Source organism: Nipponia nippon, unplaced genomic scaffold (assembly GCF_047370975.1).
Source record: "Nipponia nippon isolate SJK-2023a ecotype South Korea unplaced genomic scaffold, ASM4737097v1 scaffold_6, whole genome shotgun sequence".
NCBI classification, from domain to species: domain Eukaryota; kingdom Metazoa; phylum Chordata; class Aves; order Pelecaniformes; family Threskiornithidae; genus Nipponia; species Nipponia nippon.
Genome location: NW_028262380.1, coordinates 81,751,359 through 81,776,383, shown reverse-complemented (window position 1 = coordinate 81,776,383; position 25,025 = coordinate 81,751,359). Strand labels below are relative to the sequence as shown.

The 25,025-nt window shown below is 46.1% G+C and overlaps 1 protein-coding gene and 1 long non-coding RNA gene across 7 annotated transcripts; one reads left to right on the top strand and one right to left on the bottom strand.

The window, feature by feature from the left end:
- Window positions 1–103: 103 nt before the first annotated feature.
- On the top strand, window positions 104–24,491 carry PPEF2 (protein phosphatase with EF-hand domain 2). Of its 4 annotated transcripts, XM_087737173.1 has the most exons (17): window positions 104–6,540; window positions 7,276–7,463; window positions 11,094–11,221; window positions 11,774–11,831; window positions 12,993–13,168; window positions 14,217–14,331; window positions 15,664–15,710; window positions 16,142–16,308; window positions 16,393–16,429; window positions 16,521–16,670; window positions 17,460–17,795; window positions 19,001–19,186; window positions 19,864–20,006; window positions 20,516–20,622; window positions 21,612–21,775; window positions 22,350–22,437; window positions 23,074–24,490. In XM_087737173.1, the coding sequence occupies exons 2-17, from the start codon at window positions 7,403–7,405 to the stop codon at window positions 23,250–23,252; spliced, it is 2,142 nt and encodes a 713-aa protein (XP_087593299.1). In that variant the 5' UTR covers window positions 104–6,540; window positions 7,276–7,402; the 3' UTR covers window positions 23,253–24,490. The 4 variants fall into 4 exon arrangements, with proteins under 4 accessions (XP_087593299.1, XP_087593298.1, XP_087593297.1 ...); XM_087737172.1 differs by having other exon boundaries at window positions 16,142–16,429; window positions 23,074–24,491; XM_087737171.1 differs by lacking the exons at window positions 104–6,540; window positions 7,276–7,463 and adding an exon at window positions 8,719–8,988 and having other exon boundaries at window positions 16,142–16,429; window positions 23,074–24,491.
- Window positions 7,474–15,806, bottom strand: LOC148051621 (uncharacterized). Of its 3 annotated transcripts, none has more exons than XR_015699890.1 (3): window positions 13,882–15,806; window positions 9,562–9,649; window positions 7,474–7,658 (listed from the first exon to the last, which is right to left on the bottom strand). It is a non-coding gene; the product is annotated as an uncharacterized LOC148051621 (long non-coding RNA). The 3 variants fall into 3 exon arrangements; XR_015699889.1 differs by having other exon boundaries at window positions 7,474–7,642; XR_015699891.1 differs by having other exon boundaries at window positions 7,478–7,600.
- Window positions 24,492–25,025: the final 534 nt, after the last annotated feature.

Here is a 25,025-nt window from a genome sequence, read left to right as displayed (position 1 = left end):
GGTGTTATTCCTAATGTTGTCATGCTTTTGCCTGATCTGTGAGGGGCTTGTCATCATGAGCCCAACAAGGTCAGATGCTGTGTCCAGAGAGAACCGGACTGGGGGAGCTCTGCAGAACCCGATTATATTTGCAGAACAGGGTCTCCCCAGGTCCCGGTACTGTTTAAGCCTTTGTTGAACCGCATCAGCTTGTCCATCCTGTCCTGACGTGCTCTGTGGGACCTTCCGCAACACAAAAATCATCCTGTCGGTGCAAAGGGAAGTGACTTTCCGTAGTGTGAATTCCACTGCAGGCAGTCTCTCTCCCCTTCAGCTGTGGTTCTCTGGTGCACAGGCTCTTCAGCTGTTTTTAGTAGCCTTATGAAAGGTGACCGAGAGCATAGAATAGAATATTTCAGTTGGAAGGGACCTTCCACTTTCCATCTTCCCTGAGCACTTCACGGCGGACCAGAAATTACAGCATGTTCTTAAGGGCATTGTCCAGATGCCTCTTGAACGCTGCTAGGCTTGGGGCATTGACCGCCTTGCTAGGAAGCCTGTTCCTGTGGCTCACTGCTGCGTGCACAGCTGTAGACTATGGTGCTTTGTTCATCAGAAATCAGGAGTTGTATTAGGAGGTGTGATAATACAGGCTTTTCCCCCCAGCGGATGGGAGGGAAGCGATGGGATAGCAGTGAGGTTAGAAAAGGGATGGTTTTCCTTTTATAGATTTTGAAGTTGCCTTCAACAGAAAGTTTACAACTAATTTCTATAGAGCAGAGGTTCATTTATTTTGTCAGGTTGTGCTGCGACCGTGTATTGAATTCAGGCATGTTTTGGGAGCACCCCAGAAAAAGAGAAGGATTTACAGAGTCAAGACCAGTGGATGGCTGCACATGAAGCTGAGAGGCCCCATTCTTCACTGCACAAAATTCCTTCTAATGCCAGGGAGAACTTTAGATGGGAGAAGAAGGTACGATCAGAGCGTCAGGTCAGAGCGCCATTTCCAGATACGTGCAATGTCGCCTGCAGTATTTGCGCACCGGTTATGCAAACTGTTCCTGAGAGAGCTTTCTGGAGCTCTATCTCCCTGCGCAGAGGCTGGCGAAGTGTCATAACCTACTTACCTGCATCCTCTGCTTCTGCCTGGATAAGCTTTGCCTTGACCCAGTTTGTACAATGATGTTAGCAGTTATATGCCAGAATGATAAACTGGAAAAACAAGAGAGTTCCTGCAGGAAGATGTAAATAACGGCGGTCACGATACCTTTGAGATTTCGGAATGACGTTCCTTTAATTCTCAGAGCAGGCACTGACTCCTGATCCCGGCAGGCTTTCTTTATATAACAGCCACCCACAAGTAAAGACAAAAGGATCCTTACAGGTGTAATTTTGCATAGCCTTCTTGACCTCAGCACTGTCCGGCTGATTATCTGCTGGCAGTGGTGTGCCCAGGTTCGCAGTGGTATATAAATTTAATCAATTGTGTTTGTTTCAATGTGTGCAAACAGATCTGGAGTGTATAATTATTTGATATCCGTGAATATTCATGGAACAATTGTCTGCTCCTGTCCTGTTTATGTCTCATCAGCTGTTCAGAACTTGCTCAGGCCCAGCCACAGAGCAGACTACTGAAATGGGGGGGTGGGGTGGGGTGTGTGTGTTAGAGTTTTAAATGAGAAAGGAGAAAGGAAAGTAGATTTGAAGAAGTCTAATTTTCTGTTATTTTGCTTTTGTTCTTCTAAATTATTTTCTTAAAAAAGCCTTGCATTTCATCTGTTTATAAACATTCAGACATCCTGGTTGCCAACAAAATAAAGCCTACGTGCCAGCTTGAATACTTTTTTTTTGCTAACTAGAAGGATATATAACTTTCTGGTCTTAGTTTAATGACACGCTAAATATATAAACACTGAAAAAGCGGTAAATGACACGTCTTACAAACTAGATGATTTAACCTGTGAAATGTGTTGAGCTGCTTTTGTGTAAGAATTGAAATTTGAGAAAAAATACAGAGACAGAATTGTTGATACTTTAAATAAGACCACCTTAACAATGCTGGAAACATTAAAATGTAGCGCCGATTCTTTTTGGAGGATTTGGGTGTTTTGTGGGATCTGTTTTTGTTTGGATTTTATCTGCTTTGTGTGTCTACTTTTTAGAGACCGGGAAGTAAACCAGCTTTTCTGCGTTCTCAGGCCCAGTCAGATTCATCACTTAGAATTGTTAAGTAGTTAAACAGAACGAAGTTAAATACATTATTCGTGCTTCTTCCGTCCTTTCATTTCTGCAGTACTGATTCCCTAGCTACAGAGCCCAAGAGATGTTTCAGCCCAACGTAGGGAATGGGTGAAATCTTTAATTCTTCTTCCTCCAGAAGTTTGCATTTAGCAAAAGGCAACTTGAAAGTGTGTAAGAGCTGACTCTTCAGATGAGAGGCCAACATGCTGAATTTCTTGTTCATAATCCTCTTCCGTAATCTTAATCCATTTCAGATCCGTAGCCGTTCTTAAGCATCACATGGGAGAGGATTCTTAAGGCTGCTCAAAACAACTGCGCGGTAAATAAATCAAAGGGACTGCACTCGTTGCAGAACAGTGCGCGCATTCGGTACTGCAGCTGCTGAAAGACATGGCGCTTTCTGCTGCATGCCCCAGGGAACAGCTTACTTGATTATTTAGATTCCGAGGAGGAGTTTCTGAACCTGTAATCAAGCAAATCACTTCAGAGATTATTGATCACTTTGGGTACTGAACAGAAACAATTTAAAAAGTTGAGAGCTTCTATTGTGTTTATCTTAATAAATCCCTAAGTTAGAAATTGGTGGCAAGGTAAGTTGCATTTTTGTTTTTATTTCTCTGTTCAGTGTTTTGCGTTCAGAAGTAGTTACTTGGCACCCATAGTTTGAGGTAAAATATCCTTTTTATATGTCAAGCTGTATAAAGCTGCAGGTGGGAGTTTTCTATCTGACCTCCTCCTTTTTGGCACTGCAGTAACTGTGCAGGTGCAGAGGTCGGTGCACATGTAAAATACAACAGGCTTCACCGTCTCATTTCCAGCTATGAGACGTGCCGAGTCTGATGTACACGTGGGGCAGACACGGGTATTTACTCTAGGAGTGCAAGGCAGGATCATCGCTTTCCCTAGTAACAGCTAGCATTTTTATTCTTAGGAGAAGTATTTGATTTTTTTTTTTTTTAATTAACCTGTAGCTCTTAAACTGTTGCTGTTTTTCTTTCAGCGGAACTTAAAATTTCTGTTTCCCTGTTCTTCAGTTTTTTTCCTAGTAAACTTTGAGTAGGTCTGTTGTACCCTCTCACTGCCTTCCAGATTCTGCTCCTCTCTTCCCTCAGTTGTCCAAACGTCTATAAAATTATCAAGTTAGGGGGGTTTCAGTTGTGCACGTGATATGTCGAGTGTGTTATCTTTCCTAGGAGCCCTGTTGTTTTGGAGTTAGCTTCGCGTTAGCTTCGGTGTTCCTTGCAGGACGCCTTCAATTCGCGTGGGTGGAGCACCAAATTCTGCACAGATCTGTAATGTGGACAAGCTCGGTGAGGTGATGGAATGTGTAGGATTTGACTCAAAATGCTGTCACTTGCTTTGGTTTTGAAGGAGTTAAAATAATATTTACAGTAAGCCAGGAAATTTACCTAGGCTTTTGTTGTTCTTGGTTTGGGGTGGCTGACACCCACGGATTTGTGCAAGTTTTCCTTTAACGCGTTTTATGTGGTATTGTATGGCATTATTGAACGATTCAGCAGCTTGTGTTTTAAGAGTTGCAAAAGCAAGTATATTATCCGTTGGCTTGGGAGGAATATGTGGAGTTACATGTTTCTCCTGCCTTTAGAACGCTAACTCTGGCGAACAGGGCACGTGCATCTTTTCTGCGTGTCTGCGGTCTTCTGCTGAGGCATTGAACTTTGTTGTTGTTAGTTGTCTGTGTCCATGCCCTTGAGGCCGTGGGTTTTTTGGTGGTGGTTTAGTTCTGCCTTGGTGTAAGCGCACACAGCGGGTTTTATCACCTTGCTTTACTTAGCGTGCGTATTTGCTAGCAGATGCTCTAGGCAGCAGCGTATGCTGGGGAGAGCCTCATACGAACGTGTTGCAGCTTCCCAGAGGGTGTGGGGAAAGCCTGTTTTAGAGGCCTTCTAGCTGCACCAGAGAAAACGTAAACGTCTCTGCAGGAGGAGAACGGTGGCCAAGAGCAAGATGAGAAAGGAGCATTCTAGCTGGCTCTTTCCTAGCTGCATCCTTTTGTCTCACCTGGTTGTTTAATACAGCCTGTATTTGAGATGATGCCACTGTTCAACTTCATCAACTCTTCCAGGCGGTGTCTTTATGGGCCCCTGTTCCTCTTCTTTTTCTTGGGTACAGGATTTCAGGAAGAGGAGGGGTGCACGTCACTGTTGGGTGGATGAGGAAGGGTCAGAGGTGTGGAGCAGTTGGACTGGCTCTGTTTCTTCCTCCCTCCTCCCACCCTTGAGACAGGTTTGATTCCACTGGAGTCTCTGGTTTACTGCTGTGCGCTCCTTTGCTCAGGCTGTGGCCCTCAGAAAAACCCGAGGGTAACAAAGTGAAAAAGTTCACAGTGCCAGGAATTGCTTGGGAGAGGCCTGTTGACAAGACCGTCCACAATAAGATAAATGCGTAGCTGCCGCTGCCTGTGCTTGCTTGCTGCAGGTGCTCCTACGCACACTAATACCAGACCATCTCTCCCTATGGATGGCCGAAATTTCTGTTTAAAGTAGGGCTGTCCAAATAACAAATGGTTGGTTGTTTTGCAAGGCAGGAGGGAAACGAGGAAAAGTTTTATTCTGTGTCTCCAAAGGTGCTCTCAAATCCAAGGTCACCTTTTACCAAAACAGACAGGCAGTACCCCCGAACACATCCTAAGCAAGCAAAGTACCTAACTCTGTACTTGAGCGCTTGCTTCAAATTTCTTCTTCGTTTTTTAAAAGTGATCTGGAAGTGGTTTAGTTCCTGAAAAAGGAATTTTTTTCCTCATGTTTGCATTTTAAAAGGTGTCTTTAAAGGCACTCACATCTTCCGAAAAGCTGAAGCATCCATCTTCCTTCGAAGCTGGTACCGTCAGGTTCCTACGCAGCCCTGAAGATACAGCTGGGCACGCAGGCTGTGTTGACCTCCAGCGTGGAGTACCAGTTGTCTGCGCTAACCATGTTTCAGGGTCTTGAATCTGCTCCTGTGGCCTGAACTCCCATTAGTAACCGAGTCTGTCTTCTGGTGGGAAGACTGCATCTGAAAGGGCCCCGTGCCACGCTGTTTCAGACTGCCCTGGCGGGTTGTACCAGAACATAGGAAGTGGAGGTGCTTGGGGATGATTGTTTCTAAAGCAAGCTCCCGATACAGAGCGAATCATTCGTACCTTTGCTTCTCTGGGTAGATAATACTTGGTGAAATCTCCAGGTTTGTGTCTTTGAATAGACATTTTTGTTTGCATAGCCAGATGGGAAGTATAAGTCTATACTGAGAAATTCCGAGCTTGAAAATTTGTTTTTCCTTAAATGGGATTTGCCTTGTAGAGGAGGTTACAAATAAGAGCCTTAAATGCTAAGGATTCTCATTTTTGTGTGCAATTGTCCATTTGAGTACTGAATAATCTGAGAAGTTGTCAGCCTACCTGCATTATTTAACTACAAAGGCCATATAGCCCCAGATGTAATTGGGCATAATTCAGCCATGATTTCAGGCCATTTTTGACACTGATATGAAATTATGTTGTTAGAATACAACTAGAGTGACTGGTATTTTGTTGAGACCATTGCTACGTATCCTCCTGTTGTATCGCCCAGTTACTGCGAAGATGCAGTTGTGCAATCCGGCATCCTGGGCAAGGCAGAGAATTTCAGCATTTCATCTGCCTTAGAAACTTTCCGTGCTGAAACGTGGCTCAGCACGGCTCATCTTCCTGAGCAAACCCTGCGCACGTGCGCCTTACACAGCGCCAGACGGGCTCCTTCAATTAGCGTTTGTGCAGATCCGTAGCTATTTTGAGCGGAAAGATGTAGGTTAGGTGGAAAGAGACTGAAAGAGGCAAAAGGATTGCGGGAAGTGAGAAAAGGAGGACTTCTCCCTCTGCTGGGAAGAAGTGCCTCTGTAGTCACACTGTCCTGACCCTTCAAAGTCCTTTGAGCTGTGGTCTCCTGCCAGCACCGGGCTTGACATTTTTACAGATGTTTATTTCCTTCCCTCCCTTTCTCAGCTTTTTCCTCCCCCAGTTCTGGGTTAGAATAAAAATCTGTATAATTCTTGTGCGATACAGCCTGGGACTGCTTTGGCAGTAGTATGTGGAGTTTTGTTTTTCCTACGTGATGTTTTTTTTTCCCCAGAGGAAACGTGTCTGACTGTGAATGACATTCTGAGTGTCCTCAAAGTGAGAGATTCCAGAATTTGACCTAATCTTGAAATAGGATCCATTTGCTCTGACCAGAGCTTTCCGCAGCAGTGAGGTTACAAAAGTCTGGCTGTCCTGTCCTTTTATACTGGCCAGGATCTGAGCAACTGATGGTGTAATATGCTCCCACGCTCAAGCAGATCCACGAGGTGAAGGAAAGCGGTGTTGAACAAAGCTGATTACTTTCTCATCATAGCGAATTGTTATTTTAGACCTATCTCCCCTCTAGCTGTGGTACTGCAAATACATTCAAATACCATCTGTGTGTTCATCCCTCATAATGAGAGTCACCCTTCAGAGACGGCTATATGCATAAATATTTGTCTGCATATACTGACTGTTAATGAATCAACTTAATGACTTTTATAGTTCCTGGTGAGTATTGAAAAACTTTTACGACTACCTCCCACGTGCAGTCCTGTGCAGTATTTCAGCACCTTCGTCCAGGTGCGTCAGCTGTGCGTGAGGAAGGGGGGAGGCAGCATTTGGAGACGCAGTCGGCTCTCGGAGCTCAATCAAGATTATTTTATTGTAGCACCTGAAATGGAGGCTCAGGTCAAAGACTGCCATGTTGCTCTGAGATAGGAGCCTAAAACTAGGCATGGGAAGCATCGTGAGACTACACGAATGCCTGATGTATGCATCTACCGTACGATTACAGTATCTAGATACAATCTCTGCTATTTTTATACAATTAGGAAAGGTGCTGAAATGATTGCTATTCATATAGCTGACTTGAAATTTGAAACAGTGAGACAGAAATTCTCATCTCAGGTTGTCTAGAAGACAACAAAGTAGCTGGAAACACCTGGTAGTGAGACGTACTCGGGCACAAGACAGGCCATCTGCTTGTTGATCTTAAGTGTTAATATATTTAATTATAGATTCTTGGCACTGTGGGACATGTCGCAGCAGTTTTGATTCTGACCGAATGGTCTTTCCTGCATCTCTTCTGTGGTTTTGGTGATACTGGGCCAGTCTGCAATGTTCTAGGAGCAGTGGCTGGAGAACATGGGATCTGGTAGTTCTGTAAACGCCAACTACAAGTACTCCCTGCAGAAGTCTGAAAATGGTGAGTGATTCTTTGAAAAGTAATCTTTTCCTGTCTGCTCCTGCACATGCCGTTGGGAGGTTGCAGTGGATGTGTTTCTTCTCCGAGTTACCTGGTTTTCCTGATGGTATTGAGGCGAGGTTTTGCCTTTCAGTATCCTGTGACAAGGAGTCTCAGCTGTCAGGCAGAAGTCCAACAGGCTTCAGAAAATAACAGCTATTTAGATCAGGATTAGATTAAAATCAACCAAAACCTGACCAGAAATGAAGCAGCAAAAAGCCATTCTGTTAGAACTAACATCCGATGGATTAATTAATTGCTGGCTAACGCCTGTGTTGTCACGTGCTGACAGCGAGATAGGTGGTATCATCCTGCTGCTTCTCATGGACTCCGTTTTTAAAGGCTGTGTTAGTGGTGCAGGACTGATAAAGCAGAAGCATTAGCAAAGCCAAAATAAATCTGGTTCTAAAGAAGGTGAGATGGTGTGGCTAAGAAAAGCTGAAAAGCAAAAAGTGTGCTTTTTTCTCATTATGTCAGCGCAACGCTCTTAATCTCTGCTGATAATCTAGACTTTTTTATGGCTCTCGAAGCTGTAATGATTTATTGTCATGAAACCCTCCGTATGTTAGTATCAATTTTCTGGGGGTGTGCTGAGGTCTGCTATGGAATCAAAGGATGTTTATGAGTGAGACTTTACACATAAGGAAATGTAAAAAAGTAAACAGGTTGTTGTTTGAATCGCATAGTCATCAGCATTGGCAGAACAGCAGTACGGTGTAAACTGTTTGCAGTTGCTTTGAAAGGAAAAAAGAGTGATTGCATTTACAAATGAAGAAAGCAGGGATACGGTTGTGACTCAGCCTTTTTATTTGTCATTTCTTCTTTATTGAAGAACTGTACCTTTTTTTTTTTTAAATAAGTTAGAGTTGTCTATTGCCTATAGCACCAGAGAATTGTGGACTCCCAAAAAGTTCAGGGCTATTTTATGATAGTGGCTTGTCTATAACAAACAAAGTGTAACATAAAACTAGCTACTTATATGAAACTCTGCGTTAGATCTGATACCTCATCAACAGTTTCCCATGACAGTAAAACCTCTCTGAATTTCTTGCATCTGGTTCTCAAAATCCTTCAGATCTGCTGATCCGCAGATGTGGAGCTGCTTAGGACTTTCCACCCAAGTATAACGTGCCAGGCAGTGTCCTGTCCCCCTTCTACAAGGCCCACAGGCTGTTCCCTATGGAAAATGTAGCCAGCAGAGCTCTGTTAAACAGGCCCTGCGCTTGAGTGAAGAAGGCGATGGGGAACCCGAGAGAGGGCGCAGACTCCTTCCTGTAAGCTGATCTGAGAACTGTGCTGCTAGCATGAACAGGCGTATTTCAGTTTGAGTGCTGCCACTTTGGCATGCTTTCCGTAGCTTATATGATGATATATTATTGAGTTTACTGCTTGGATTCTCATAAAATGTGGATAAATCTCTTTCTCTTCCTTTTTTATTATTTTTTTTCTAAACTAGAACAAACACTGCCAGATGAAACTCACCCAGGTAAGCTGGTAAAGTAGAATACCTGGCTTTTTCAGTTGCAGAGTCAGTCTCTGCAAAAGTAGCATAAAAAACCCAATGCCTTGCCCACCTGGAGCTTAAAATGCTGTGGATGGTGGTATATATGCTCACTGTGCGCTTGATAACGAGTCTTTCACAGATTTTCTTTTTAATGTTTCAAAGGATCTAGTTTTCATTGGTATATGTGGAGTCGTAACTGTGAATTTCTGCTCGAGATTCAGCTGAAATACATCTGACTCCTACCACAATAATGGGGCATTTAACCACTGTTAGGGGAATGCAAGATATTTAGAAGTTGTTTATCTGAGAGAGTGATTGTGACTGTGATTCTGGTTACATGCCAGCCAAATTACAGGGAGTCAGGCAGCTAGTGTTGGGTCTGTTATAAAGGAGGCTTGAAGACGTAGCATTAGGAGCACCAAACTGCAGGAAAAGAAGTCAGCCTTTTTTAATTTTTCATAGCCCAGCAGATCAGTAGGCATTTTCTCAACAAGATACAAGGCTCAGGCAAAGAATACATAAGTTATTCTTGAATTAAGGGTAGCCAAGTCTTACCTTCTTGCCCACGACTTCACCGTGACTCGGTTCCCCAGCTGCACAACAGCAATACCTCTTCCTTTTTCGTGCTCTGCAGCTCCTAGTGCTGTAACAGTAACATAATTTAGAAGGATTATTATTTTCAATACATAAGCCATCAGGGTATCTTCTTTAGGTAAAGGTCAATGTTTCCCGCTGAAGTACATGGAGGGTGGTTTATGTTATATAATTAATGCAAGCTAATTGAATTAACGTGATCTCTTTGTCTCTTGCCAGCACTTAGCAACCTTTGGGGTAGGGGCGGGGGATTTCCTTCTTTTTAATAAAGTTTTTCCACCCCACACCCCCCCATTGCTCTCCCTGCTTTGGTGAACACGGCAGTGCTCTCTCACAAACCAGATGCCAAGGGAATACAAGCTTCTGCAGGAGGGCCAACTCTGTAACTCTGTCGTCTCCCGTTTCATTTTGGGGCCAGCCTGTAGATAGAGCGCTCATCCTTCCCTCCCTCAGCTAAAGATGACGCAGAGAAGCATTGTTAGAAGATGTTTTAAATGTAAGGCTCTAGGGTAGGGCTCCAGCACGTAATCAAAAGAGAGATGCCAAATAGCAGAGCTGGTCGGCAAGGTGCTGTGAAGTACATAAAGTTCTGTGGCAGAACTTGAGAAAGGAAATGGGAAACTACATCAATGTACTTCACTTTAAATATGCACACAGCCCATCTGAAATAGTCTTTAATGAAAAACACTGGAATTGGGGAAATGCAGAGGAACGGTTATGTTTTAAAGATCAGGGCAAATAGCCATCATTTGGAGGTAAAAGACTGGTGCCAGTGCTGGCTGTGGATTGAACCACAGTCAGACACCTGGAAACTCCTGGCATTTCGTTCCTTCTGTGTCATTAAGTGACCAAAGATCTGTCTCCCTCTTTTCACTGTGGGTGTTAATTTTGTCTTTGTTTCATTCCAAGGTAATGGTATATTAACATTTATGCTAGAATAGATCCCTTCTGAAGTTTGTCCAGAACTGCGAAAGCTGAAGTATTTATTTGGCTTAAAGGAAGGTAGACAAACCCCAGGTGTTTAAGGCTCTGCAAGGGGACTCAGTGTCTTGTTTTCCCTCAGCTCCTCGTGCGGCCTCAGTCAAATCTCTGGTTCCCTGAAGCCCCAATACCTAGACCGTAAGACAGACATGAAAATGATCTAGGTAGATAGAAAGGGAGGAAATTGTCTATTAACACTGAAGAATGTGTTTGGATCTTTAGGCTCTAATAAGTTGTTGTTAATGCTGCTGCTAAGGAGCCAGCAGCAATGGTTAGAATTGCTTCAGAGATCTCCGGTCAGGCAGGGTCAGCTCAACCTCTTGCAATATGGTGAAAAGAAGTGGGTGTTTTGTTATTCTTAATATTTAGGCATCAGAATACCTTTCCTGAAAACTTGCTCCCGAAAAAGAAAGGTCTGTCTTCAATTTTCAGGGTCAGGAAAGGAGCGGTAGCAGGGTACCTCAGCTGCAGCCGCTGCAGCTCAGCAGGTTGGGTCTGGTTTTGTCCCCTAGCTTTCAAGGCAGCCGTCTTGATCCAACGGTGGTATCGGCGCTACGTTGCTCGGCTGGAAATGCGCCGACGTTGCACTTGGAGAATCTTTCAATCCATTGAGTACGCTTGCGAGCAGGATCAGATCAAGGTAAGGTGCCAAGGAAAAGAGTAGGTAGGAAAAGACATAGGAGGGCGGTCTCTGTGCCACAGGCTCACTTGTTTCTAGCTACTGGCTGGTAACCCTCTAAGGGCTTCAGTGGGGCAAGGACTGGGTTTCCTGCCCCTTTTTAGCTCTTGATTTCCTGACTGCTTATGTCTGATGCAACTCTAAGTAATGAGCCTTGAAAGCAAGCCATAAGGACCATTTAACATTGTTTTTCCCGAGCCTGAACACAATAGGCAAGCCAAATTGGTTTGTTTAACTTTGATTAATATTCTCTTGTACGGTTGCCTTGCTGTCAGGGAAGGAGAGGGAGGGCTTATAGGTGTACGTCAGTCTGTATGGCTGAGGGTAAAGCTACTTTTGTGACTTCATCACAAGATATTCAAAACTAGAATCGGCATAGTATGATTTGTTGTACATACCAGACAACATGAGAAGGGCATAGATAGTACTTCCAGAAAGAAGATCGTGTTAAGCTGCCACTCTGCAGAATTTCATTCCAGGGTGAATGATGATGGGCTCCCTCTCTTCTTGCAGCTTCACAACTTCTTCAGTTACCTCATGGACCACTTCACGCCAAGCAGCAGTAAAGAGAGTAAGTGTCTATGTGCCGTTTGTAGACGTGGCACCAGCAGCTCAGAAGGTTGCACCCTGTATTGATTCGTTGCCCAAGGCTGGCCCTTCAGGATGGCCAAGGGGGCCAAGAGAGTCTAAAGAGTGATGGCATCAGGAATTTGGATAGGGAGCGAATTGTCTGGCGACTGTCAGCGCTGCGTGAGGGATGTGGGGCAATTCCTGCTCCTTAGGAGCTGGAAGGGGGAATAAAACCTCAGTATGTTTTCAAAGAGCAGTATTAGAAATCTGCCTTTTTTCAGTGATCCCTGGTAAGCAGGGCTTTGCAGAGTCCATTTCTGAAGTGAGACAATCCATCTTTAGGGAACTGTGCTCTAGGGCATCTACTTTACAGTTAGCCTCTCACTTATAATTGGGGTGGGGGGGCAGAAGTGCTGTGGGAACCAATACAGTCTCTTCCTGCATCTGCAGAGAGCACTGTATGTTATTTCTTAGTGCTGGGAACTTGCTAACGAGCTTAGCTCTGAAATCTGATGGTAGTAAGTCAAAATTAACAATTTACTTTGCTGAGCATAATCTGCTGAAGTCCTCACGCCTTCCTTTGAAACTGCCACCCTTTTTCTCACAACCACCCCACATATTTTACAGCAAAGCTCTGTTGAGGAAGTTTTTTTTTCAGTGTCTGTATAAAACAGGACAATAATGTCCTGTTCCTTGAGTTGGGCTCTGAGATGTTACACCAATAAAAAAACAATGCTTATTTATACAAATGTTGTGCAACACTGAGAATGTAGGTGCAAACTTAGAAAAACCAGTGGGACGTAGGAGACGGTTCCTTGTTATACAGTTGGCTTTTGCATGTCATTGAAAATAAGATTTCAGTTAGCCACGGTAACCAATGTCCATCTGGCTCTACCAGAGTTTTGCATAAATAAGCATAGCTGCCGGTGCTGCCTGACACACAGCACACAGAAACTTGTCCCTGCAGCCTTTTCCCCACTGCAAATCCTGTAGCGGTGTCAAACTATTGCTGCCATTGCTCATGAGCTCTAGCGTAACCAAACAGCTTTTCTTTAGCGAATTACTAGAACGGTGTATTGAGCCAACTTAACTTTTTCTTGTCTCTTTCTCTTTTTTGTAAAAAAAAAAACAAACAAAAAAACCTGACCAACCTGCCACCCAGGGGATTTTATCAGTCGCATGTTCGTAAGCGGGGAAAGCTTCAAAGAGGCAGAGCTGGAAAAATACTGTGACTATGAATCCATGGAGGTGCCAGACTCCTACACTGGACCCCGTCTCTCTTTCCCACTCCTTCCTGACCATGCGACTGCCTTGCTGGAAGCTTTCAAACAGAAACAAGTAAGGATCCCCAAAGGAACCACGCTTTCCCCTTCGCTGTGCAGGGCTGTAGAATAGATAATTTGGCGTCAGCCTTCCTAACAAGCTAAGCTGATTGGAGTATAACAAACTGGCAGGCTGTTAAGCCAAGGGGGATGGAAATGATGTGGTATTTCCCCCTGCCATAGCAACTTTTTTCCTTTCTGAAAATACAGTTCTGACAAAACTGAGAACTTTTCGTAGGTGTGCGCCAATATTAACTTGAATTTCACTTTAAAAGGAAAAAACCCCGCAACAGTCCATGTTGAAACATTCTGTCATTTTTTTTGCTGCAATTCCTCAACTTGTAAAAAGGTATAGGATGGCCCAGATGGAAACAGCGTACTATAATTATGTTTTGTGGCATGTGACTTTGGCTCCTATTTAAAATGTAAAATGTGAGTTGTTTGATGAGGAAGTCCGATACCAATTCAGCAGCACTAACAAGAGAAGTCCTTGTACAACTGCAGTGTTCTGCTGCCATCCCTCAGTCAAGGTGCTGAACTGCAAAATAGGCCAAAACATCCGTTCTCCAAACTAAATGACTTTTAAAACAAAGGTCTCTAGTGTCTTGACTAATATTAAATGCCCACACCCTGGCTTTGAGCGAACATATTTCTGCAGGACACACAGCAACTCATGGCCTGGTTCAATGTAGAAAAGGCTAAGAAAGATCTAGAGGAGCAGCTCCTTACCTGTGATACTGGGCTGGGAATTCTGCCGCTCTAGGAGGTGGTGTTGCCTAGTGGATATAGCCTTGACCACAGGTGCGAGGGCTTTTGGGTTCTCTTGCCAGCCCTGCCGGTGCCGAGGCTGGGCTGCTTTGGGCGAGTCTCTTCCGTCCTGCTGTTGCCCAGTATTTGCCTCGTCTTCTTTGTAAGCCCGTAGGTCAGCATTGAGTGTTGTCCCAGTAAGAGTTTCTGCCATCCAGGCTGTTGTGGTGGGTCCCTGGGGCCTTTGCAGACAGAGCTGTGTTGCTGCTCAGAGGTCACCGATTACCTGCTTTAATCCCTTCGCTTTCTCCTAGTAGCAGCTCCACGCTCGCTACGTCTTAAACCTTCTGCATGAGACCAGGAAGCACCTCAAGCAGTTGCCAAACATCAGTCATGTCTCCACCTGCTACAGCGAGGAGGTCACCGTGTGCGGTACGTCTGGGCGGGAGGGCACTGCGCAGTCTCTGGGGCAGAAGGCTCACGTGGCAGGGGTGGGAAAGATCTAAAATGGTAGCGTGAGCACGATGCCCTCCTCTGTACTGAGCGTGGAACACAAATTCAGTCCGTACGCAAAACGTGTTGCGTTGAGAGGCAACTGGGGCTGTCTAAAATATCCGGGTTTACCCTAAGATGCTGTATTAGAGCTGCTGCAAAGACCTGCCTGAAGACTGGAGGGAGCAAGCCTGCATCACGGCCCTATTTCTGCTTAATCTGGAATGGGACGGGGGTGTTGAGGGAAGGTGGTTTGTCTATTTGCAGTCTGTGTTTGGCTTCCATGAGAGATTTTGGGATACATCACTAACAAACCCTGCCCCTAGATGGTAGCGTTCCGCTTGCATAGCCTACTGTAGTAGTGGTGCTGTCATGGCGATTATAAAAATGTAAGGAGAGGAGGAGGTATGAACAGAAAATGTAAGGATATACATTTGTCTAAGGGAAGATGAAGGGCGATAATGATGGCCTGTGCTCTTAAAGTTGTTATACGTTACAGTAAAGATTTAAAGAATTTTTCAACTGGATTCAAATTTGTCTGTCTTCTGTCACCCCAAATTTGGAGTCGTTTTACTAAACCACAGAAACTGCACCCAGTCGAGGACTGGCCTCAAAACTCAGTCATTTTCTGTCCTGTTCTGCGGCCTGGGATTATTTAAACCACCAAGTCCTGGAGCTGTTTTGGCCGAGTCTTCATTTGCAGCAGCATATGTATTCAGATCTGGAACACCAACATGTCTGAGTCCTAGCAAGTAAATTTTAAAGAGACAAAGCTTTTCACCATTGTTTTCCTACTCCAGGACTAATGTTTAAACTTTGAGATATTCCTGAAAAATACATACTTAGCACAGACTTTTGCGTGCAGTCAGTTTCTGGAAAACAAACCTCTCCCCCCAATATCATGTTACATGACAATTTAGTTTGATTATTATTTTGTAGGCGAAGCTTTCTCCCATGTAATCATCAAAGTCAAACAGTTTCTTGTGCCGTGTTGTGTCACCGTAAGAGATAAATGAACACAGGTTCTGAATCAGAGTCTTCAGAAGCTGGTGTAGGTTTTCTGCTGTCCTTCTCCGGCTTCAGCTCAAGCCTTTACATCGTGTCCTTTTCCTTCGGGCACATTGCCTCAGTGCAAGGAAACTTGTACCTTGAACTTCCCAAAATATTTCAGCGGTCATTAATTTAGAGGAGATACTTCACAGGAAGCTATTTATCGGTGTCTTTTTAATTTAAAGGTAAACATACCGTGACTTGTCTTTTTGTGCCTGTTAGGAGACTTGCACGGCCAGCTGGATGACTTGTTCCTCATATTTTATAAGGTAGGCACCGTACTTGGAGAGGGAGGCTGGGCAGGCATTGTGAGAGGTAGCGCATGGGTCACGCTGCGAAGTGGTTGCAAAACTGGGCCCTTCACGTGCGATTCTCCAGGTCAATTTGATCGGTTTTAAAAGGCTTCCCAAAGCAGCAGCTTATTCCCTTGCTGACTTTGAACGCTGATACACGTGTACATTTGGGAAGTGCCAGTGGACGTTTTTGTAAGTGCTGATACCAGTGGCAACCCTTCCTGACTGCCAGCTTTCACTTTTCAGTGCATTTGCCACTGGGAGCCTACAGGGTAAAGAGAAGAGTCGGGATCTGTTGTGTAAGGTGACCTGGGGCAGGAGTGCGAGACTGTGGAGCTGGGGGGGAGGTATGTGGAGATGACGGGGAGGCCTCTCTTGTAACATCCACCTGTTCCTTGTTTTTACAGAATGGCCTTCCTTCCCCTTCCAAGTCCTACGTGTTCAATGGGGACTTTGTAGACAGAGGCAAGCAGTCCCTCGAGATCCTCATCGTCCTCTTTACCTTCCTCTTGATCTATCCAAAGGAGGTTCATCTCAACCGCGGGAACCACGAGGACCACATGGTCAACTTACGGTACGGGTTCTGTGCAGGGCTGATCGCGATGTCGAGGGTGTCGCTGCGAAATCCCACTGAACTTCCTTTCTCCCGTTCCTTTAGCTACGGTTTCGCCAAGGAAGTAATGCAGAAATACAAGGTACGCATACGTTTGTGTCTCCTTTACCACGTGAGCTGTGGACTTTGAAGGCTTGATGCTTCATCTTTTCCTTCCTGACCTGTCCTCCTAGGTGCACGGGAAGAAAATCTTGAAGATGATTCAGAATGTCTTCTGCTGGCTGCCCCTGGCCACCCTGATTGATCAGAAAGTCCTCGTTATACACGGGGGCATCTCTGACACCACTGACCTGGACATGCTTGAGAAAATTCAAAGGAACAAAGTAGGTTTTATTTCCTAGATATTGTAAGAGACAGCAGTGTTGCTGATTTGTGGTGAGGAGCTTATTTCTACATGTCAACTTGGCTGTTCACAAGAGAAATCTATAGGATGGTCTTCCTAGACAAACTGTGGTTAGGTACAGGCTTGGAGTGGATTGCTTTGGTGTAATTGTGTGTGTCCAGGAGGTGCGAAGGGAAGAAATGTTCTTGGCTTCTGGAAGATGTAAGGGTCGTAGCCAGGGAAGAGGTGGGTAATGGCACGAGTGAAGAGGCGTGCTGGTGCTGACTAAAAACACGGTGATGACGAGACTTTGTCCCCCAGTTTCTTAGCTTGTTTTTCCCCTTAAATTTCCAGAAGGATTTTGATAAGTCATTTAACTAGTCTCTGCCTCGCTTTCTAGTTGAGAAATACTACTTCCCTTCTCCAAATGTAATGACGAGCACTTGCATTAGTCACTAGTCCTTCCCTCATGCTGCCGCCTAGTTCCCGTTGCAGATTAAATCCATGTACTCTACTTTTTGCGAAATGTCTGAGCAGCATAAAGTCAATGAAGAAAAGGTAAGTCTGTAGTCAGGATGGATGTGGGGCCCCAGCTGTAAACCAAGAATGGCACATCTGAGAGGACGGCACTAGTAATCTCCCACAATTAATCAGCGTTTGATGGCCGCAAAGGGAATTGAGGCTCGGAGGTTTGGGTCACTTGACAGTCTGCCAACGCAAGATGTTAGAGCTGGAGATGTAGGTTTCCAAGCGGTGTGACCATCTCTCTTGTCTCTCTTACTTCTTTCAGTTTATTTCTGTATTAAGAGGGAAGAAAAGAAAGGAGTCAAATAGAAATGTGGAAATACAGGAAATAAACGGGGAGAGCAAAGTAGAGGCTGACGCAGCAGGGAACGAGGCAGCCCCCAGTTTATCTCCGCAGCCCCGGCCGGCCCAGGCTCCCAGCATGGCCAACAGGCTGGAGTTCTCCAGGTGGGTCCGGCAGACGGTGCAGGAGCAAATCGAGTGGTGCCGCCGGCTGGTGGACATCAGCGAGTCGGAGGAGGAGGAGCTCACCTATTCCAGCGTGGTCTCCCTGACGGATCTGGACGGGCCGTGCTGGACTCGCCAGGAGGAGTGGAAGCAGGTGAGTAGTCTGAGCGGGGCCCTGAGCTCGGTGGGCTGTGGGTGCCTCCCACAGGTTTGCTCTCTGTTATGAGGAATCTCAGTACAAAATACGCGGGTCAATGCACCGACCGCTCTGGCAGAGAGATTTTTGCTGCTTTGTATCGTGGAGTTAAGGAGCAACTCAGCGTTGAAGCGCCAGCGGGCAAGCTACTGGGGTTTGTGCTGTTTTGTACCTACTGCTCTGTACCCCGAGACAGCCTGGTGTTGATCAGTGAGTGGTAAGTGGTCAGGAAGGGCTGTACTGGGAGCACGTGATCTCCGCTGCTTGGGGATGTTTCCGTAGATATCTGCGCTACATCCAGCCCATCCTGTGGCATGGTTCCCTAGCAACTGAAGAGCTGTGCCCGAGAGTCACGCAGGAGAAGGTAGGCTGTGTGCAAGACTGGTGCTAGCTGCCGTTCTGCTGGCGCCTTTCTCCTACCCTTACGAGTCAGCCGCTTCGCTGGGCTTTCGGCTTTCTGCGCTCAAGGCTCTGTCCCAGCGTTTGCCCCTACCACAGCATTCATCTGTTGCTGTATAAATAAAACTGCTGTTCAGGCATAGAGTGGGGCAACAGGTTTTCTTGATTCACTGCAGGGGAGAGAAATAATAGACAAGACTGATTGTAGAGCCCAGTGGTTTTATCGCTGTACTGTGTACGTGGGGTAGCCGAGGTCAGCTCTGTAGGTAATGAACGAGCACATCATTTGCCAATGAGCGAGTTGTGATCTTGGGTACTAAGAGCAGACTGAATTTGTGGTTTTAGCTGGGCTGCACTGCGAGTAGATTGCTAGGCAGGTCAGAGCCTGGGAACTTGGCTTCCTGTTTGTGTTAGACCAGTCTGTCTGTAAGCCCCTTCTGTGCGCTCTGAAACCATCGTTACTCACTTCACGTTACATATGACATCCCGGCATTGCACGCCTTATCAGCATAAAGCCATATATTGAGGTCAGGGTTAAAGAGCTTAAACTTTAATCCAAATAGTGGTTACTGAGTCAGCACTTAGTTACATTTCTGGAGGCTGCGGAACGTCCTGCCTAGAGAGCAAAGGATTTCAATACTAAGCCTGCTCACGGCCTCAGGATCTGCTGGGATTCAGAGATAGAGCTGTATTTGCTTACTCAACTTTGATGGGTGATATCTGCTGGGTTCACTTTATTCAGTGAACTTTTCCAACCCTTTCAGATTTTAGACATTCTCTGGAGTGACCCCATGCCTCAGGAGGGCTGCAGAGTAAATACGGTGCGAGGTGGCGGCTGCTACTTTGGGCCTGACGTGACAGGGAAGATCCTCGAGAAGTACAACCTGCAGTTCCTCATCCGCTCCCACGAGTGCAAGCAAGAGGGCTACGAGTTCTGTCACAACCGGAAGGTCGGTGAGGGGGACGGCGTGAAGGATACTTGGGTTTCTGTGGTGGCTTGTCTCAGCTCTGTGTTTCTTCCAAAGGGGCTTTAAGTACATACAAAATCGTTGAAGAGCCTTACTGGGAGTTACTGAAGTGTGTTCCCAGCTGAGGTCTTAGGTCGGGACAGTCTGGAGCCAACTACTCCGTTGGGGGCATCTGTCGTGCAGGCAAAGCACGTCCTTGTGCGTGGTACCCGAGAAAAGATCCGAACCCGTTTGTGCCATTGCCCCCGCTTAATGCGGCCGTTGCTGAAGATGACGTACAAAAGGGCGTTCCTAAGCTGCTGCAGCAAGAAAAGTTTTGCTCTCGGAAGACTCAGGGCCACTTCAGTGACTTCAACAGAGGCACTTTTGACTCCGCTCACTGCAATGGAGAGTGGATGTTTGTCAGGAGAGTACAGTGAAATCGCAGAAGCCCAGCGTGTGGGCAGATGCACGTGAGACCAGTGCCGCCCTCGAGGAACTCACACCTGTAAGGCTTCCAGGCCAGCCACCACCTCGCTCTTCCTTTTCCACATAAACCACGGTGCTTTCACAGGCTCTTGACTCCAGATGGGATCGGTTGTGTTGTTTTCACTGATACACGTATATATAACAGAGGATGCATGTGCTGACTGCAAATGCCTCTCTTTTTTGTGGGTTAGGTGCTGACCATATTTTCAGCCTCAAACTACTACGAGATTGGCAGCAACAGGGGAGCCTATGTGAAGCTCGGACCGGACCTCGTCCCCCATTTTGTTCAGTACCAAGCGAACAAGACAGCCCACACTCTCACTATGACCCAAAGGCAAGGCTTTCCAGTTGCTCTGTATTCACCAAGTCAAAATTGCGAAAGGGAAAACTTTGGGAGCTTTGAGAAAGTTTGATTGCGGAGCTGAACTTTCATAGCTTGATTTACTAAAGAACAGCGCTAGAGGAGGATTCAAGCTTTGTGCAGAAATTACTGAGGGAGGCTCAAGGGTTGAGGAGGGAGCGTTACAAGATCAGAAGGGAACTCTTTTTTACAGACTGATGATTTTCCAGCTTCTCTTTTCAATGTCAAGTTTTAACTTTTGACCCTTGCTGGGGTTCCCTTCTGCTTTGTTACTTCACAAATTGCTGCAGGGATTCACTGCATCAGCTGCGGGGAACAGTGCTCCAGGCATGCGGTGCCTTGTCACGAGCATTGAGATGCAGCGGTAGTTGTGCAGACCAGTTGTGTGAGGGCCTGGGCAATCCATGGACTGGGAAAGTGCAGCTCTTCTTGTGCTTCGTGGCAGGTCCTTAACGTGCTTCTCTCTTTTCCGCATCCTCCAGAATCAGCAGAGTAGAGGAGTCAGCCTTTCGAGCCTTGCGGGAAAAGCTCTTTGCTCACACCTCAGCCCTCATCAGCGCGTTCAAGGCCTACGATAAGGACGACACGGGTAAATCTGAGCCGAGGGACACTCGGGTTGATTCCCTGGTAGGACAAGGTTGAAGCAGCTAAGTTGAGCGTGTGGCTGGTTGGGAGGCTCCGCACTGATAGCTGTCAGTGACTGTCACAGGGGGAGGCTGTGTCAGACCTCGCCGCTGCGTTGGTCTCATTTGCTGTTATTCACTGTCTCTGTTGGGAACCTACTCATGCCTCAGAGTGGCATTATAATGACGGGGTGTCGGAGAAGCAAGAGGTGATGAGCCTGATGTGTAGCAATTTAGGCTTGGTACTAGGAGAACCCTTTGGAACAGGAGTATCGATGAAGCATTGGAAAAGATGAGCTGGAATGTGCCTGTCAAATGTCACTTGGGAGGGGCTGGGTGGTCTCCCCTTCATCCCTGGAGTCCAAAATCAGTGGGAAGAGGAAAGCGAGGGATATCCTCCGTGGCAGCTGCCTCTGTCAGAGCCCTAAGCAAGGAGCTGAGAGTTCATAATTCTCTGGCTGCCAGGAGCGCTCTGCTGGTGCAGCGACCGAGACGTGTTGCTGAGATCTGTCCGTTTGTGGGCCAGGGGAGAAAAGCGACGCAGCGGTTGCCAGAACTACTTTCTTGTGGGTAGAACTGCTTTCTTGCTTTCTTCCCTGGCAGCAAAATTGTTCACAAAAGTCCAGTTCGGCTGTTAGAGCAGCTGCTAAACTAGGGGCTTTTCCATGTTCCTGGGTCACTGAGGAAGTACTAGTGCAGTTGTGTAGGCCGTGATCTGCAGGGTGAGCCCGGCTGTAGGCTACGAATTTATAATGGAATATCCAAAGTTAGTGTCTTCCTGTTGTGCAGATGTTTGCAGCCCCACGGCCCCGATTTCTTGCGATCATCAAAAGCTTGCTGCGGCTGGGGGGAGCAGCGGGTGCACTTGGGCCTGCAGTGGCTTTTTACTTTGTCTTCACGTGCTTTCAGCTGCCCGTCTCTCAGACGTCTCCATGGCTCTCCCATTTCCTAACAGGAAGGATCACGCTGAGCAACTGGGCGACGGCAGTGGAGTCAGTCTTGCACCTGGGATTGCCCTGGCGAATGCTGAGACCGCAGCTGGTGCGCAGCACGGCGGACGGCATGCTGGAGTACAGGTCCTGGCTCGACGACTTGGCTGTGGAGCAGCGGAGCCAAGAGGTAAGGACTCGCCCCCTTCCGCCAAAGCATGATGCAAAGCAGCTCACAGGATCCCCGGCACGTCGAACTGAGTATGGTACAAAAGGAGAGCGGATGGTTCCGGTTCCTCTATAATCCAAAATCACACTGAGGTCGATGGGAAAGCTTGCATGAATTCAAGGAGTCCAGAGGCGTTCAGTCCATTGTAGAAATAGATGATGCATGTGAAATCAAAACTTAGAGGTAGTTTTGGATGCAGGCTTTTAAGTAGGAAAACTATATTCCATTCTCTGAGTTGCAGTTTCTTAATTACACCCAGCAAAACCAACTCTGCAACGGTTAAAAAACGTAGCCCAAGCCGCCGTCTTCTCTGTTTGGAAGCGATGGGTTGCTGATGTGCTATAATGCAGAGCTGCACGGAGGGTCCAGTCGTCGCAAACCTGTTTCATAAGTCACACACGATGCAACGTGCATTGCTGGCAAACTCTTGAGAGCAGTAAACACTTTTATTTATGGGAACATCTGGAGTAACTGCTCAGAGGAAGCAGAGAGCTGTCAGAAAGGGTAGAAGGAGTGTGACCATGTTGTCTTTCAGCACATCCAGTCGAGCTTGCTGGAGGTCATTTATCGAAACAGATCCAACTTGGAAACCATATTCAGGATCATAGACAGAGATCATTCAGGTAAGCAGGTGTGCAGGCGGTGTTGGTCATGGCATTGTATTCCATCCTACTTTTGGGCTCCCTTTAGTATGTGCAAAGGCAATTTTATTTCATGGTTTAAGGCTTGGGTCTTTCTCCTCCTTCAGCTGACGTTATTGTCTTCTGATATGTCGTTGCACGTTTCCACAAACATGACGCATTTTGGACTGTGTGCAGTTCAGGTAGAGGATTAATAATTATTTGTTCTGGAGGAGTTCAGAAGAACAAAAATTGTGATGAGAGCAATGACAGTAATGCAGCGTACTCTGGATCTTGAGAGCTACCTGCTTTCAAGCAGTCATCTCCACCAAATTACTTGGGGAAAGAGAAAATACAACAGTCTTTGCCTTCTTTTGCTCTCCCAAATTGTATTATGTCTCTTTACTGCTTTAAGTTGTATTTTAGCCAGTGCTCTCCATGCTAGGAAATTTAGTTGCAGCATGTGAAATGTAGATTATGAGCGATTTCTTTCCTTCCTTTAGGATATGCTGGCAGCAGGGTTGGGAGGAGAGATCAACTCTGAGCAGGGGTCCCTCCTTGCATGCTGAGCGGGGACTGACAGGCAGCAGTGCCCGTGGTGACCTCGCGCTGAGGTGGCTGTGCCTTCCTTCTCCACAGGTCTCATCTCATTTGAGGAATTCCACCAAACCTGGAAGCTCTTCAGCTCCCACATGAACATTGAACTCACGGATGACAGCATCAACGACTTAGTTCGCAGCATTGATTTCAATAAGGATGGAAACATCGACTTCAACGAGTTCCTAGAAGCCTTCCGCCTTGTCAAACAGTCACAGTAGCGAGAACCCGGGGAGGGTTGCCACGTCCAATGCCTTGACTGTCTGCAAAGGCAGGGGAACCGCTTCCTACCTAACTGCAGAGCGTGCCCGCAGATGCGAAGCAGGGAAAGGGAAGGCGGGTACCTGTAGCACTTTATTGGTTGAAAACAGCGACCGCCGTAGTGAACAGCTGTGATCCACTCGGGGAAGGTAACGGGTAAAATAGATAAGCTGCCCTTCGGTTCTGACCATTTTTAAAAAGGAGCTGTGTTTTAAGTAGAAATTCCTGCTCAAAGGGAAGATGCGACTTCGTTTCTCTAGTCAATGGACGCGATGAAATGTTACAAGTCTATTCGAGTGTAGTAAAATGGAAGTAAAGGTATTTCTTGTAGGCAGTGTTTTAACCAGGTAGTAACTGCTAGAGCACAGCTTTCCTTTTAATAAACAGTTTTTTCTAGATTGCTGGTTCTCGGATGTTCATGCCTTGTCTAGTTTGTCACCTCTGTTAGCAGCAGTGCTGTTACCTACTTCCCCTCTGTTGTTCCTTTGCTGTGCTAAGTTTGTCGGTACTAAATATCTGCAGTGGAGCAACACTTCCAAAAAAACTCTCTCAAACTTGCGAAACTGTCTCTAGCAGGGGAGCTTTTTAAAGAAATCTATTGAGACCAGTTCTTTTTCAAAGGCCATGGCAGTAGATCAAGCAGCCCCCCGCTAGTGTGCCTGTGCTGCATGTTCACGATACTTTGAAAACACGGTACAATTGCAGTTTAAAAAGGGGGGAGGGGGCTGAAGTGTTTGCCAAGAAAAAAACACCTATTTATCTTGAACATGCAGCATAGTCGCTCTGGCAGGAGTGCTATCGTAAAAGATTTAGACTGCTACCCTGGCCCTTGAAAAAGAGAATTCGAGTCTCATTCAATTTCTTAGAAGAGCCCCCGCTGGAGCCTGTATTGCACATTTGAGATACTTTATTAAATGGAACCGTGGTTCCAAAAATAAACTAATCCTTTTCCCCCTTAATTACAGTTCCACATAGGCTTTTTTCAACTCTAATGGAACCGTGCTTCCGAAAATAAACTCTCTCAAATGCATAATACAGGCTCTAGCATGCTGAGGCTGTATTTCTATTTTTCTGTCTTTACAATGTTATCAATGGCAATTTTCTTTTTGCGGCTAATGAACAATATGATTCTGTCTCTGCTGCGTTTGAGTTGTTTCTGCTGCACAAACACCTATCGCAGAGAATAATGTAGGTTTTTTGCAGTTATTTTCAGTGACTTTTGTTACAAGGGAAAAAAGGCTACTTGGGGGGGGGCGGGGGGGCGGGAGAAAGCTCTCTCTCCAACGCAGGTGGTAGCCAGCTGCTTGGCAGTGCCTGGTACCAGGTAGGATCTAAGGGACTTGACCTTGTATTTTAGTTCGGGGACTGAGGCTGCCAAGCAGCTCGGTGGCATCGGGTTTGATAGCCTGTTACCTGCAGTGCCTGGAGGAGAGTGAAGTGCATTAACCTGGAGCTGGCAGCAGTTTCACTGCTTTGCTGATGTAGCTGAGAAAGAGCCAACACCGTGCACAAGTTACTACAAAGTCAGACTGAATTTATTACTCTCCAGCAATTAAAAAAAGGCAGAAGACAACATCTAGACATTCTGTTGTTATTGGAGGGGCAGCAAAGCTTTGTATAATTCACATAGGTAAAGTGATAAAAACATAACCTTCAGATCCTTGCAGTCCAAAGGAAGGACAGAAACTGGAAACATCAACTTCCTGCAGCTTGCCCCAGTAATCTACTGGTAT

What these genes read in the sequence shown, in the direction of transcription:
- PPEF2 (XM_087737171.1), top strand. Translation starts at nt 8,907, where the DNA reads ATGTGGATAAATCTCTTTCTCTTCCTTTTTTATTATTTTTTTTCTAAA. An exon ending in ACTCTCACTATGACCCAAAG is followed by an intron (nt 20,007 to 20,515) that starts GCAAGGCTTTCC and finishes CGCATCCTCCAG; the next exon opens with AATCAGCAGAGTAGAGGAGT. An exon ending in CTACGATAAGGACGACACGG is followed by an intron (nt 20,623 to 21,611) that starts GTAAATCTGAGC and finishes ATTTCCTAACAG; the next exon opens with GAAGGATCACGCTGAGCAAC.